The sequence below is a fragment of the Poecilia formosa genome, unplaced genomic scaffold (genome assembly GCF_000485575.1).
Source record: "Poecilia formosa unplaced genomic scaffold, Poecilia_formosa-5.1.2 Scaffold64, whole genome shotgun sequence".
In the NCBI taxonomy this organism is placed as follows: Eukaryota; Metazoa; Chordata; class Actinopteri; order Cyprinodontiformes; family Poeciliidae; genus Poecilia; species Poecilia formosa.
Genome location: NW_006800003.1, coordinates 2,389,908 through 2,405,884, shown reverse-complemented (window position 1 = coordinate 2,405,884; position 15,977 = coordinate 2,389,908). Strand labels below are relative to the sequence as shown.

Here is a 15,977-nt window from a genome sequence, read left to right as displayed (position 1 = left end):
TTTATATGATTTATATCCTTGCATACTTTTTGAGTGACCCACATCGTCTCTTTCTTGCATGCAGACAGAAAGTAGTTGCTAGCTTTTTTTGTAATTTTAGTCGAAAGTGTTATGCTCATTATAAATTGAGAAGAAAAGTTTAAAAGTTTGATGACTGTGTGTATTTCCTCTTGTGAAAAGTGCAATTGGCAGATGCTTCTGCTGCATTTCTTCCTTACCGCTGCAATATGTTTAGGCAAACAGAAAACGTAAACAAATGTTTGTTGCTGAAATTTGATCTCTTTCTGTCTCACAGACAAATCAATGCACTCGGTACTGACGAGTCTCGGCATCACAGAGAGAGTCATTTCTCTTATCACAGACAATGTAAATGGCAACAAGGTAAAAAAAAAAAAATACAAAACTTACACCTTTGGCAAGAAAGTAAATAATGATTGTTGAATAAATCCTTTGAGTCAAGTCGAGTAAAACAAACCAGTGTATGTGTGTTTGGTTGAAGTGTATGTGTTTGTGCTTGTGTGGACTAAAGCCACTGAGGCGTGGATGATTGGAGAATGAAATGGCCTATGCTAATAGTGTCAGACAGGCCGTGCTCAACAGTGATTTCTGCCCTCAGCCCAAAATTACTTCAGTCCGCTGATCATTTCCAGTTCTGGAATCAGAAAGCGCCGCAGGTGATTGTTCAACAAGTCTAGCTAACATGTCGGAGAGTGGATAATGACGGCATAAACTTAACTAAGCTATCATAAAAGAGACTGTTTACAGGAGATGCACCAGTCAGTAAATTGTGGCTTAGCTTAAAAAAAAAAAAATTGACAGTGCATCTACATTCTGCAGCTTCATATGTTATTAATCTTGTACTTATGAATGCGTTGCTGCTCCCCAGAGCCTCGATTGTCTTCTGGAGCCGTGTGTATGCATCTTGAGAAAACTGGTGTATGCCGATCCGTCTCTGAGGCACAGCCTGGCGCAACACAACCGCCTGCTCCTCACACTGCTCAGGGGTACGCAGAGCAACACACCTCATTTAGTACCAGCCACACACTCTGTGTCGAGTGCCTCGTGAACAAAAATCCCCAAGTCGTCCACTTGTGTGTTTGTTTTTAGACATGTTGTTGTGCTTCAGTAAGTGGCATATAATATGAAGTATGAGTATATATCTATGATGCAACTTGTTGATGTGTTGCTCAGCTTTAGTGCTAACAGCTTGATTTTTTTTTAAACAAGAGTTGCTGAAAAGTAGTGCAGCTAAAAAATGTATCTTATAATTTGTAGCTCAGTTCTTGTTTTCTTTATATAATATGAAAATTCACTTATACGAGCTGTTGACTTGAGTTTTAAGTCTGATTTGGAAAAGAGAGATTTCAGCTAAATATGTGCAAAGTTTTATACATGCTAAATTAAATTTTTTTAAACTTCAGTTTTAAGCCTAAAGGTGTGAATTGGGTTTCAGATTCATATGTTAAAATATGCATTCATTAACTTTGGTTATTATATGGATGTTTTCTTCCTTGTAGCTTCCTTGATATTGAAGGAGATCAAAGGCAATAACGCTGAGGTGGCCGTCCTCATGTGTTTGCTGCTTTTTGATGAGATCGCCTGCATTGAAACATGGTTGGTTCATGTTTTCTCACAATTACATTACAACAACACATTTTCCTGTATCAAAGTTACATACCAGGGTTTTCTGTGAATTAAGTTCAACAAATTTTAAATATAGTTTGGCTCCTGTAGTACAACATTTAATGGACAATTTTTTTTATTTTTATTATTACAATTGTTATCAATCATTATTTATTCAAGAAAAATAATGCAACACCTCCACAAACAAGCTACAATGACATACAACCATACTTGTATAAACCTGAACTGACAGCTGGATCTCCAAAATCTAATGAAAACTCTTCAGATTTGGATTCACGGAAAATGCCAAAAACAGGCAACTGTTTTTTTTGTTTGTTTTTTTTTTAATGTTCTCTGTTTAGACTAAATAAATAAATAGCATATTTTATGGTTTTCTTCCACCTGATGTTAGCTTAAAAACCATTTTTAGGTTTCCTTTTATTCCAAATACAAATCAGAGTGCTTTTTTCTTTGCCTTTTATGAACTTTGTGAAATTTTGATGTGCCAATCAACATTTATGAACAGAATGTGTTTTATTTGAATTGTACAAGTGTTTGTGAACAAAACGCCACTTGATTTTACTTTAAAAATATATATTTTTCATTTATCAGGTCAGATAAATCCACTTCAGATGCGACTCTTTCACCATTTTCTCTGCCAGTAGCTGCAGTACGGAGGTAGGCCTCGTCAAGAGATGTGAAACAAAAAAAAAAATCACTTTTCTTAGCTTTAGCTCATGATATCATCTAACAAAGGATAATACCCAAAGATCTCTAATATTTCACCGTTGTTTCCTAAAGGTACAACATTCCCTTCAAGACAGCAACTCACCATGCGGTCAGCCCGTACTGCTGCATCTTGGCTCCTTCCTCTGACCTTTTGTCCCTGAGTCTTGCCCGCCAAGCCTTGCAGGTGGCCTGGAATGCTGCATGGCATTCTGGGATAGATAATCTCCTGGAAAAATCAAACAGTGTTGCCTGTGATGCTGATGGGTAAGGCTCTGCCTTTAACTTATACTGTGGAATATTTAAAAATTATTTTCAGTGTACTAATGTCTGCAGTAGGCTGCACAGTGGCGCAGTTGGTAGAGCTGTTGCCTTGCAGCAAGAAGGTTCTGGGTTCGATTCCCGGCCCGGGTCTTTCTGCATTGTTTGCTTGTTCTCCCTGTGCGAGGGTTTTCTCCGGGTACTCCGGTTTCCTCCCACAGTCCAAAAAACATGACTGTCAGGTTAATTGGCAAATTGTCCCTAGGTGTGAGTGTGTTTGTGCATGGTTGTTTGTCCTGTTTGTCTCTGTGTTGCCCTGCGAGAGACTGGTGACCTGTCCAGGGTGTACCCTGCCTCTTGCCCGGAACGTTAGCTGGAGATAGCAACCCTCCCGAGTCCACTAAGGGACAAGGGTGTAAAGGGTTCTGCGTAGTATCTTGGCTGTGCCTAGAACGGCACATTTCTATATCTGATGCACTCCACCGGGCCATCCACCCACCTACCCACCTACCTACCTACTCATGTCTATCTTCTCAGGATGTGATGGAGTAGTGGGTGTTTGGTGTAACTGTCAAGTTTTGGACTTGAGACTACGGGAAATGTTGCTACTGAGTGGGTGGTGAAACTAGCGTATGGGGTGAGGAGGGGTTAATACGGGATCTTTACAATCATGCATTTTAAGTGACGGGTGGCAACCCCAGTCTATACCATAAACATCTGATTAAGATTAGAGCCTAAATACGTTTTATTTCCAAAACAGAAAGAGGCTACGCAATGTTAGCCAGCTAACAAATTACTATTGCTATCCTATCATATCAACTAACAGCTAGAAATAAACCAAAACATGTACCTTTGTAGTCAAACTGGCATTATTCAGAGAGGAATTTGTCCAGTTTAGATTATGTTGATGAAGATAAAATGTTTGCAAATAGTGATATACCTTCAAATCGTATTTGTGGCAGCTGCTTTAGAGTCCAGAAACAGCATTAAAGCCACACACTGGAACTAAAGATACACCCTGTGTCCAGTCAGAATGGAATTTTGTGACATCACTGTGAAAAGGGTCCCATTTTCTTGAAGCGGGAAAATCAATCAACCAAAGTGCTGGAACTCTCCTGGGTTGCTAGGTGACGAGGGTGTGGGGGGGAGGGGCAGAGTGCCACTGGGGTTGCTAGGTAACGGCAAAGTGCGACTTCTCAGGAGCTTTTTGAAACTGCCTGTTTTACAGACACTCGGAAACTGTCATTTATTGGCAAATACATTTAAGCATTTGGGATGTTTCAAATGGAAGTACAAAAAAAAAACAACAACAAAAAAACTGTGTGAATTTAGCATAATCAGTATCTCTGAATTTGCTGGAGCTTGTTTTTATTCTCACCAACTTCTAATTCTTTCACAAACCATTATTTTTAAGAATTATTTTCCCATTTTTTTATTCCTATAATTTTATTCCTGGGAAATAAAATAAAGCTCCAAACATGTAAATTTCCAACAACAATTTTAAATGAACTGTATAACTTAAATGGCAGAGATGAGGTTGTGACAGACCTTCCAGTCTTTTGGCCAGTGAGCGGGCGAAGAGCACATTGGGGAGCTTGCTCTGAGCGTAAGCTTGTGGATCGCATTAAACCTCTATTTTAACAAAAATGCTGTGTTAATAACAACATTTGAATTATCTGATGTAGCAGAATAATCGCAGATGTGTGTCATGTTATTACAGACCAAGTTTGTTACAAAATGTCATTTCTAAACAACCAGTTAGGATTCACAAATGGAGAAAAAAACAAAACAGTAGTAAAAACTCGAAGAAGTAGGCATTCAAAATGTGTGATATTATTTGCCTGATGATTTGAAGCATTTTACAAAACAAACAGGGAATCAGGGGAAACCTTACACTTCACTTAATCTAAAATGCACTAAAAACATGGAGATTTTTCATAAAAATGTGTACAAAAAAGCTGATAACAGAATAATTATTATCCATCAACACATGTAGCTGATTATTTCGTTTTATTTTTTATAATCTTGTTAAAACATCAATGTCGTTCTTGTCTTCGTCTGTGGGAGACTTTTCGTTGATGTTTGCTTCACTCAGTATGGTTACCACTGTCGATATTGTGGCATTGGGATCCAACAGCTTCACCAGAGGTACATTCACTCCTCTCTCCTGAAACATCATATTCTGCAGAGTCATTGCCTGCATGGAGTCCATGCCTAAGGATGACAGAGGGTAGTCATCACTCAGCTCACTCTGATCAATGCCTATTGTCTCGCTGAGCAAAGAGAAAACATATTCTTTTGGTGAGACAGAATCACTTTGTTCGGTTTTAGACTGTTCCTCTTTGGATCTTTGGAAAGCCTCATTGACTAACGCAGAAAGACGTAAGGTCAAGGTTTTATTTTGAGAGAGGATGTTGTATCTGATGTTCCTGAAGTGAAACCTGCAGACAGCCTGCTGGGGCCGATTCAGGATGAGGCATTGCTCCAAGCATTTATGGACTTCTGCAACACCCAACACCATCATCCCCTTTGCCTCCAGAAAGCGATGGATGTGTTTCTTGTTGAGGAGCAGACCGAGATTCAGAGCCCCCCAGTTGATGGACTGCCCAGGCAGCCCGAGTTTGCACCTGAAGTGGCAGAACAAGTCAAGAAAAGAGTTGGCTGCTGCGTAGTTTGTTTGGGATGCATTTCCAAGGAATGCTGAGATGGAGGAGAAACACACAAAGTGGTCCAGATGGCAGTGCTTTGTAGCATGGTGTAAATTTAACACCCCACTGACTTTGGGTTTAAAAACCTTCTCGTAAAGGGTTCTGTTAAGGGTCTCAATCAGACCGTCATGGAGGACAACCGCACTGTGAAACACCCCTTTGATTGGGAAACCCCTAAACTTCTGCTGGATTTCAAGGATGACCTTGTGCACGCTCTCAGAGACAGAGATGTCACACACCATGCTGGTGATGATGTTTCCACATTGCTGCTGAATATTGAGTATTTCTTGCTGTATTTCTGCTGTGGGCTTGCTCCTGGAGAGAATCACGATGTACTCCCCTCCTCTTTGTGAGATGAACTTGACCGTTTCAAAGCCCAGGCCAGAGAGACCGCCTGTCACAAGGTACACTGCTCTCTTTCTGAACAACTGCTTCTTCACTGGCAGCAGCTGAATTTCAGTCAGTGCGGTCTTGTCCTCTTTTTCCAAAGCAATCACAGCCAGTTTCTTTGAACTGAAATATGATGATATCTGTGGTTTTACATCATTACTTTTAGATTTCACATTCTGAAAAGTGAAGTTTTCGATAACAAACTTCCTGCTGAAGTTCAGAGACTTCAGCCAGTGATAAATGTGAGGTGTGTGTGCTCTCAGATAACCCTTCTGCAAAACAGTTTGTATCTGAACTGTTTGCACATGAACACTTTCCTTTATATTTTGGCACAGGTCCTGAACAAGGAGGGTTTGCATTTGAGATTCACAGAGTACTACGACATGCCGAGCACCTGGGAAATCGCAAGTTTTCACAATGAGAGACTCATCGAATAGTGGCAGGATGACAAATGCATCCAATTGATTGACATCTGCAAAAGATCCGTTACACTGTGTGCTTAAAATCACATTCCAACCAGATTTATGCGAAGTAAGTGCAAAAACTTTCACAAGAGCTGAATCAGTGTTGGGGCAAATGATCCCCAAATTCTTTTTGGGTTTAGGCAAGACTCGATGAAGCATCTCCCAAGCCAACACAAAATAGGAAACACAAGGCGTTTCTTGAAAATGTCGGAACCTCTTGATGCTGTAGCACACGTCCTCTGGCACATGAACCTTACTAGCTGCCACAACTGGATAACAAGAGGCAATGTGATCCCCAACTTTGAGTTTTCTGACATCTTTTCCGACTGCAGTGACAGTACCACTAAAGTCGAGCGCAATTAGCTCATGCTTCTGAGATGAATGCTTGTTCCAGTAGAGTGTCTGACCAAAGTTTAGATGTGAGGCACTGACTGGAAAGTAATCAGATGAATGAACGCATATTTTACTTAGTCGAATTTCAACTGATGTGCCGTTGATTGGATCCGTTTCCTCGTCGCTAGGAATGGCATTCAGTTGAGTCACTGTATGTGCGTCAGCCGTCTGAAAGATGCACGATTTAGAAGTTGTGGAGGTGTAACTACTTTCTGTATGGTCATTGTCTTCCAGTGGGGTTCGGACTATTGACGGTTTTAAGATCAGCCCGTCTTTTATGACCAGTTCTGGGTACTTTTCACAAGGATGTGATCTGAGGACCTCAGAGAGAGCTTTAATATCCTCAGTAAAAATTGAGCCTATGTCAATCAGTTGAAACGAAAGATCAGGGATCTCTGCTGCAAAAGACCTGACCATTCCAGCCAGAGCAAAACCTGGACTTATGTGATCCACAGTGATGTCAGATGAGCGATAGGTCACTGCTCTGATGGCTTTGGGGAACTGAATCCACTTCAGCTCCTGGACAATTTGCCGGAAAATCTCACAGCAACTTGCAAGATTATGCAAGATGACATCTGGTGATTGTGATGTAAGATCTTCTTTGCCCCACAAAAATAACACTTCATCAAAGTTTTTCTTAATATCCGGAATGCTGAGGTTTGAAAGAAGAGATGGGAATCCATTGCTTAAAATATCTTTTGCATGTGTGAAGGAAACACATCTAGATTTTTGGTCTAAATGCGGTTGTAGAGCTTTTGAGATGCCTAAATGATCAGAGAACACCAAAGCCCTTGGGGGCTTTGAAGAAGTGGAGCTTTCAGGGACAATACTGAAGTCATTATGGTAGAAGTACTCTTCAACCACCTGACATCGATTGCCGAGATACTGGATTATCACGTGTTTCACCTCAACCAACACTCTGCCTTCCTTATCTGCAAAGCAGCCACAAACCTCAAAGTGATCTACACCCACATCAGTTGCTCTCAGGTAGATAATCATCTCGTTCTGCAAGGGTTCAAACACAGCAAGGCTCCCTATTTTGGCAGGAAACCCCAGCCTGCCTGCAAATATATGCTCAACAGTGACAGGGAGAAGCTGCATCAAGTAATCCAACACAACAGGATGAATGCAGTAGTCATGCAAATGTGGTCGGAGCTCTTCTGGAACTGAAACAGCTGCAAAGGCCTCTTTTAGATCCTCACCATAGTGCACAATTGCTTTATTCTGGAAGACATCGCCATACTGGAAGCCGCCTTGAGAGAGATATCCATAAAACTCCTGAAAACTCACAACAGAGGTGCATCTTTTGGAGATCGAGCTTACCGAAATTGCTTGTTCCTCAGTCTGCCTCTCTCCCTTTTGAACCACTGTCCCTGAAGCATACACCGTAGAAGAAGAAAACACTTTGAAGCCAGTTTCTTTTCCTTTCTGCTCTACTTGGACCCTCATTTCAGTAGAGTTCTGTGTCAAAATAAATGGGCTGTGAAACTTGACACTGACGTGCAGCGAGCTCAGGGGCACTTTTGGTTTAGTGGTGGCCATGACCGATGCCAGACCCAACTCTGTGTAGAAGGCGCCGGGGATGATGGGTATGTTATTGTGCCTGTGCTCCTTCAGGTAGAAGGTTGAGTCAGATGTTAAGGCACAGCTGAAAATGTTGCTTTCACTTCCAGTCTGACAGAGAACAGGATGAAAACTTGCTTTACTGTTCTGGGCAGCTCCGATGATCACGTCTCTATCAGAACAGTCAAACTGGTACTTTGGGAAAAACAGTGGTGTTGTCTCATAGCCTTTGTAGAAGGCGGTCCAATCTACCTGAATGCCCAGTTCGAACAACTTGGAAACAACTGAGATGACTGATTCATGATCTTTCTTAGGTTCCACTGAGGCAACAACTGCTACGTTGTTTCCAAGAGTTTCCATAATGTTTCTTTGCAGTGCTCTTCTTGGCCCTATCTCTACAAATACTACACTTTTCTTCCCTTTAGCTGCTGACCTCAAAGCTTGCTCAAAAGCAACGGGCTCACGGATGTTCCTCGCCCAGTATTCACCCGTGCAGAAATCTCTGATATTGGCTTCCCTTCCTGTAACTGTCGAGAACAACTCTGTGTCAAGCTCATTCTTATGCAAGGTGCCAATTGTGTCCCTGATTTCCTGGAGAATTGGGTCCATCATGTGGCTATGGTAAGCAACAGGGACATTGAGCACACGGAGGAAGAGATTCTGATTGTTTGATGAGTTGCTTAGCTCTTTTAGGAGGCTCTCGATTGCATCTGCTTCTCCTGAGAGAGTGCAGGACTGTGGGCTGTTGAAGGCTGCAATGCCAAGTCTTCCAGAATATTTAGGGAGAATCGAAGCCACATCTGATACAGCCATGTTGCTGACCACAAGCATTTTACCACCAGGAACTTTCCCTTGAAGGGAGCTGCGGAAGAATATGACTTTCACAGCGTCTTCGAGAGACAAGAGGCCGGAGCAGTGAGCAGCAGTGACTTCACCAACCGAATGACCGAGCACAACATCAGGTTTGACACCACAGTGCCTGAGAAGGGTGTTAATCCCAACCTGAATGGCAAAGAGGAGAGGCTGGACAACGTCTGGGTTTTTGATGTCACTCCTTTCAAACTCACACTCAAGTGTGTCCAGGATGTTTAGGGAGCTCATCCTTTGGAAAATGTGAGTGATTTCTTTGATTTTTTCTCTGAATACAGGCTGGCTTTTCAACAGCTGCTTACACATGCCGTGGTAAGTGACACCATTTCCGCAGAAGACAAACACTAATCTTGGATCTGAGAGAGCCAAGCTGACATTTTTGCCAACACTGGCTATGAGCTTCTCCTTTAGATCACCTACAGATGAAACCGCAATGGCCTTTCTGTATTTATGATTTTGGTGACTTCTCCTGCAGGCTGATGTGTACAAAATAGAACCAAGATCTACGGTGATACCATCCTCCAACTGTTTTATGGTGTCTTCTATCGTCAGAGTCAGAGATTTCTGTGAATTTGCTGACAGGACAAAGTATTTCACCTGCTTCTCCCTGCTATGTTTTTTTAAGCTTGTCTGCATGTGCTGTTTGACGATGGCATGTGCATTCGTTCCCCCAAAACCAAAGTTGTTCACCCCTGCAACCCTCGCTGCGGTAGATTCCCATTTCTCAATGTTCGTGGGAATTTTAATATTCAGGGATTTGGTATCGACACTGGAAGTTTCATCAGAGTAGAAAACAGATGGGACGATAGTTTCATGCTTCATCATCAGCAGAACTTTAATTAGTCCGGCCACTCCTGCTGCTGATTCCGTGTGTCCGATGTTGCTCTTCACCGAGCCGATCCACAGAGTCCCCGACCCGGAAGGTCTGACTTTGGCAATGACGTTGGAGATGCTTCCTGCCTCTGTCGGGTCTCCCACTGGGGTTCCAGTCCCATGAGCCTCAATGTATTGGACATTTGCAATGTCAGTGTCTGAGTAGGTTCTGCGCAGCAGTTCCTCTTGTTGAGTCATGGAGGGTTTAGTAATCGGACTGACAGAGTGTCCATCTTGGTTGACTGCGGTTTTACTGATGATTCCCCAGATGTGGTCATGGTCTTGAAGAGCCTGCAAATTGAAAACGGGACCAGGATGAAACAAAAAATGAGGAAAAGAACATTGTGTAAATGTTTTATAGGGTCAAATATTCATGGGATTAGGAAAATTGCTAGCTGTAATTTTCAAATCCAACACAACTTGTATAATGTGTTAGCTAGTCCAGTGGACTAAAGTTGACATGTAGTTAGATAGGTTGCATATCTCATTCACTATAATTAATTAATTGTCAAAGGATAGGAACATTGGGTGCATTTATAAAACTATCAAAAATCTTAAACATAGGAATCTTAAAATCAGAACTTAATATTATTGGACATTGGTAAAATAGAATCTGTTTCTTTAATCACTCTGCAAACCTTCACCTTTTTCAGTTGCTTCAGGAGAACCACCCCACAGCCCTCTCCTCTCCCATAGCCATCTGCTCTGCTGGAGAATGGCTTGCTCATCCCTTGAGGTGAAATCATCTTGGCCTTGCTGAGCGCCACAAACACTCTTGGCTCAATGATGCAGTTAACCCCTCCACAAACAGCCATTTCACAATCACCTAGATAAAATAAATCTTATAAATAGCATCAATAATAAAGCTGCCTGTTGATTTGGCAGGTAAACCACTGCTGCAGGACAGACCTTGTTTAATGGCATGGCAGGCAAGATGAAGAGCCACAAGTGAGGAAGAGCAGGCACAGTCTATGGCGAGTGACGGTCCGGTGAAGTTAAAGATGTAGGAGACTCTGTTGGCTGCGATGCTCATGGCGAGTCCGGTTCCAGTAAAATGGTTGATCACAGTTGGGTGCACGTGTGCAGCATTAGTCTCGTAGTCTCTGTTCATTATTCCTACCATAGAAGAAGAAAAAGAATTATCTCAGCATCTGAATAATTTTTAAAGGGGGACAGTTATTCAAAACTAATACCATGCACATTTCTATGCTTCTACAAACACCCCAAATACTTGAAAAAACACCACTCGAGTGTTTTTTTATTTTTTTTTATTTTTTATAAAGCAATAAATGAATGTTTTTTGGTACTTTTTCCCTCCCAAAACCTTCTGGTTAAACCACAATACATCGTTACCTAGCAACCTAGGTGGAATTCAGTCCGTTACCTAGCAACCCAAGAGGAACTCCAGCACATTTGGTCAGCTGGTTTTACTGCTGTGCAACGTCTACTGGAAAAGACAAGTGTTTTATTGTTGACTTTTTATCCAGAAACCACTTTCTGGATCCTTGTTGGTTGTGCGGGAGGCTCTACTTCTGCTTTTCAAAGATGCACAATTATATAACTGCGTATCGGTTTGCAGCCGTTTTCATGTGTGAGTGTAAACATTGAGTATGGGGGCGTTGCCAGCAGCAGTTTATTTGGATTTAAAGTGACAAGACGCCCTAAAACAGCTCAAAATATTCAGAACTGACCAGATTAAAATCTCACTATCTAAGATGATTTATTGCAAAAATGTAATGAAAATGTTTTGTACAGCACATAAAAACCTATCCTAACCTGTTCAATAAGCATAGTAGGTTAACTTTAACATGGAACTAAGGGTCGTATGTTTTCTGTGTTTACCAATAAACACTCCTGTCCTGGTCCCGCTGGCTCTTTCCATGGGAATGCCGGCGTTTTCCAGAGCTCTGTAGACACAATGGAGGAGCTGTTTCTGCTGAGGATCCATTTGCTCCACTTCACTGTCACTGATGCCGAAAAACTTGTGGTCAAATTCATTGAACCTGGAAAAGTATATAAAAATCTAATATTTAGAACTGTTTAAACAAGTTCAATTACTTTACATATAATCTGGACCTAAGCAGTACAAGTTAAGATTTCCAAATTGTTATGATTGCTGTTGTAATTGAGATTAATTTGATTTGTTTAGCCAATCATTCAGAAAAAAATATGGATGTTAATTTTTCAAAGTCAAGTTTTCGCCATGTTATTCCTACATTTACAAATATCAGAATTCAAAATTAAATGTTTATATTTACAATCTACATATTCAAAGTGCTATGTCAGTAAATACAAGTTTACAAACTAAATATTTAGTTTACAAACTGAATATTTAGCTTGTGAATACTTAGTTTGCAATCTAAATATTTAAAGTGATAAGCCGGTGAATGCAAGTTTACAAACTAAATATTTAGGTTTCAAATTTAATATTTATTAGCTCCAAAATCAGTATTTATATTTCTATCTAAATATTGAGTTCCATACAAAATATTTATGTCTAAGTAGACATTTAATCTTTAAGTTAAATATTTAGTTTGCAAACTAAATGTTTAATTTTCAAACTAAATATTTATTTTCCAAACTTAATATTTAGCAATCAAACTAAGTATTTAGATTTCTAACTAAATATTTATTTTGAAAGTTAAATATTTAGCTCAAAATTACATATATAGTTTTAACTTGTAAATATAGGAATAACATGGTGAAAGTATGACGTTTTTATGACAGGTGAAATTATTTTTTACAGTGTAACTTTACTTGAATAAGACTCCATTAAACGTGAGGCTGAATCAAGAACAAACAGACTTAAAGAACTTTTGCTGAGGTTCGTACCCGTCGATCAGAGCGGCCCTGGCTGTGCGGGTTTTCCCTGGTTTGGTGTCATCTGGGTCAAACCAGCTCCCAACGTCAAACCTCTCTCTGGGGATTGAAACAGAAAAGTTCCTCCCTTCCACCAGAACCTTCCAGAAATTTTCAAGTCCCTCTCCTGTGGGTAAAAAAACACAATATGTGGAGAGAAAATATTGTTTTAATTTTCAGTTACATACTCGTATGTCTTTACATTGCACATCTAACACAATAAATCAATAATACATATCACAATAAAGAGATGATCAGTATCAATAGATAATGCAGCTAATATTAAGTATATAGAATATTCACTGGACTTGTTTCTTCAAGTCAGAAGAAACATACTTGTAAAATCAAATGATTACTTTAAAGCTAAACTACAGTTTCTGTGACTAAAAGTAAATATAGTGCAATTAATCTGTTAAGAGACTATAAAAAGACTTAACGGTTAATTTTCTAATAGGAAAAAGACTCTTAAAAAAAGCCAGAACTACAATGGAGTTGTTTCAATCAAAACATATCGATGGCCCAGTCAAATTACAGACCTAAAACACCTTAAAAATATATGAAAGGACTCACAAAAATGTATTATTTTGTAAACAAGTGTGGACAAACACTTCAACCTCAAGATGTACAAAAAGATTGTTTTTCTTTCTAAAAAAAAAAAACTTGGATCATTTTTCATTTTGTTTACATGTTGCTGAGTAATATTCAAATATTTAAACTAAGCTTGTGCTGAAATAAAAAAGATGACAAAAAGAATAACAAAACCAAATAATTTGAAATAAACATAAATAAACATAGTCAATATAGACCTAATGTCTAGTGATTCTGATTAGTGTAAAAATATAATCGTAAGAAAAACAAAAATATATATTATTTCATGATACTGGTTAATTATTTATGTTTAATTAACCTAAATATTATTACTAAAGGAGAAAACCAAATTTAAAGAAGCTCTGAAATTATCTTTACCTCCTGGAAAGTTGCAACCTATTCCCACCACAGCGACTCCATCCTCTGCTTCTTCCATCCTAAAAAAACTTCAGAAAGTAAAAAAAAATTAAATCCTAAATTACGTTTTTATCATCCAAAGCATTAAACCAGCCGTCTGTTTTAACTCTGTGTTTAAAGTCACGGTTAAACGTTCGGTTTATTAACGCCTGGATGCGCCTCAGCATCCGTCCCTCTGGAGATGTTATCACGGCTCACTCATATAGCAGCTACTTTATGAAACATTAATGACTGATTGTATATGTTTCCATGGTGATGAAGGATCCAGTAAACACATTTATGACAGCCTGCAAGTGATTAGGCCAAGTTTAATCAACATGTTATACAATAGAGAGGCTGTGTTTTACTTAAACCTGCTGTAACAGAACAGAATATACTTTAATGATAAACTGCTCCGTCCAATGTGTTATGTTAAAAATATAAATATTTATACATGTATACAATACAAATTTTAAGAGTCATGTAATTCAAATATGACTGAATTAAAAAAATGTAATAAATACTATGAACAAAGAATCATCTTGTTTTTCATTTTTACATTAAAATCTTTGTTTTTATGAGTTTCTGCCTTATAAATTAATTATTGCTAAATGCCTTGTTTGACAAAAATGGCTGCTTTAATATTTATTTTTAATAGGCAAATTCCTGCTATAAAAACTCACTTTTCAATTCAGTCTACTTGTTTTTAAACAAAACCAATAACTTGGAATATGTGGAAAAATATACTTCCTTAAAAAAGTAAAAGATGTAAAAGTCCTACAGTAATAATAAATTATTTTAATAGAATATACTTTATTGATTCCTAAGTGGAAATTGGTTATTAGCTGATAAGCTGCCTTATAAAGTAATTATTTGTAAATACATTGTTTCCCAAAAATGTCTGCATTAATATTTATTTTTGTAGAAAAATTCCAGCTGTAAAAATATTTTTAAACCAATCACTTGAAATATGTAGACTTATGAATACTTCCATAAAACGATGCAAAAGCCACAGTTGATACTATTATAGATTATACTTTACAAAAATGAGATTGCTTGGTAATTGACAAGCTGCTTCATCCAGTAAAATGGTCCCCACAAGGCATCAAATACAGAATACACACCCACACACAACAGGCTTCTAGTGGCTTCGATGAGCCAGTGATGTCACTCATGCGCTATGACATCACTGATGACTTAGATCCATCTTCCTTTAATCCTAAGTCATTTGCTGTACATTTCAGAAGAAGAACACTTGATTCCACATACGAACAATTTTTACTTTTCAGCACACAGTCAAACCAATGCTCTGCGTGCGCAGCAAGTGTCGGTTTGTGCAGAACTTAATGACAGAGAGCCCAAGTACAAGGAAGTGAGAGAAGAAGTGGAATCATCAGAAGACATACAAACTCAGAGGAGAAGTCTCAGAGGAGAAGTCCAGGAGCTACTGACAGAGCTGAAAACAGCACAGAAGACTTTGGATCATCAGACCAGAGAAAAGGACGATCTCTGGAAAGAACTGGACAATCTGCGAAGCCAGCAGGTGACAAACCGCCAAAGCAAAGAATCGAGGACCTGTACAGGAAGAACAAGGAGTTGATTCATGAAAATGCTCTGCTTCGAGAAAGGCTGGCTAAATCGGAACAGGAGAACCCGGAACCACAGTCACTTGTGAGAAAAGTCGGCACATGGGCAGGGAACATTTTAAAGACCATGTACCAGAGTGGAACTCTGAGATACTGGGTCCCATCATGGATCTACTAGTTCCACTGGTTGGTCTGTAAAACTGGTGCTTGCTCTAACTGCTGGCTCCTTCATTACTGGTGGTTCTGGTTCAACAGGTGGTTCTTGACTTACTGGTAGTTCTGGTTTAACTGGTGGTTCTTGAGGTACTGGTTGTTCTGGTTTAACTGGTAGTTCTGGTTTAACTGGTGGTTCTTGAGGTACTGGTTGTTCTGGTTTAACTGGTTGTTCTGGTTTAACTGGTGGTTCTTGAGTTAGTGGTGGTTCTGGTTTAGCTGGTGGTTCTTGAGTTAGTGGTGGTTCTGGTTTAGCTGGTGGTTCTGGAATTACTGGTTGCTAACAAAATTCTAACAAATCTTAAGACAGCAAGATAATGGTTGGTAACCATAGCAACTGGTGACAAGTTAAAGACATGCCACAGTTTTAATAAACAATCATTGGTAACACTTTATTTGAAAGGAGTTGAATAAGACTGACATGACACTGTCATAAACACCTGTCATGAACATGAATAAGCCTT

At 39.4% G+C, this 15,977-nt stretch overlaps 2 protein-coding genes across 4 annotated transcripts in view; one reads left to right on the top strand and one right to left on the bottom strand.

The window, feature by feature from the left end:
* Positions 1-15,977, top strand: part of rttn (rotatin) — a 51,507-nt gene that overhangs the window by 11,821 nt on the left and 23,709 nt on the right. For all 3 annotated transcript variants that reach the window (XM_016672682.1, XM_007554624.2, XM_007554623.2), the window contains exons 20-24: positions 296-381; positions 887-1,004; positions 1,518-1,614; positions 2,236-2,301; positions 2,425-2,616. In XM_016672682.1, the coding sequence (XP_016528168.1) occupies positions 296-381; positions 887-1,004; positions 1,518-1,614; positions 2,236-2,301; positions 2,425-2,616 (559 nt within the window). The remainder of the gene's footprint in view (positions 1-295; positions 382-886; positions 1,005-1,517; positions 1,615-2,235; positions 2,302-2,424; positions 2,617-15,977) is intronic.
* Positions 3,053-14,165, bottom strand: LOC107836512 (phthiocerol synthesis polyketide synthase type I PpsD-like). The gene is made up of 6 exons (XM_016672685.1): positions 13,697-14,165; positions 12,704-12,857; positions 11,714-11,874; positions 10,781-10,987; positions 10,516-10,697; positions 3,053-10,162 (listed from the first exon to the last, which is right to left on the bottom strand). The coding sequence occupies exons 1-6, from the start codon at positions 13,752-13,754 to the stop codon at positions 4,628-4,630; spliced, it is 6,297 nt and encodes a 2,098-aa protein (XP_016528171.1). The 5' UTR covers positions 13,755-14,165; the 3' UTR covers positions 3,053-4,627.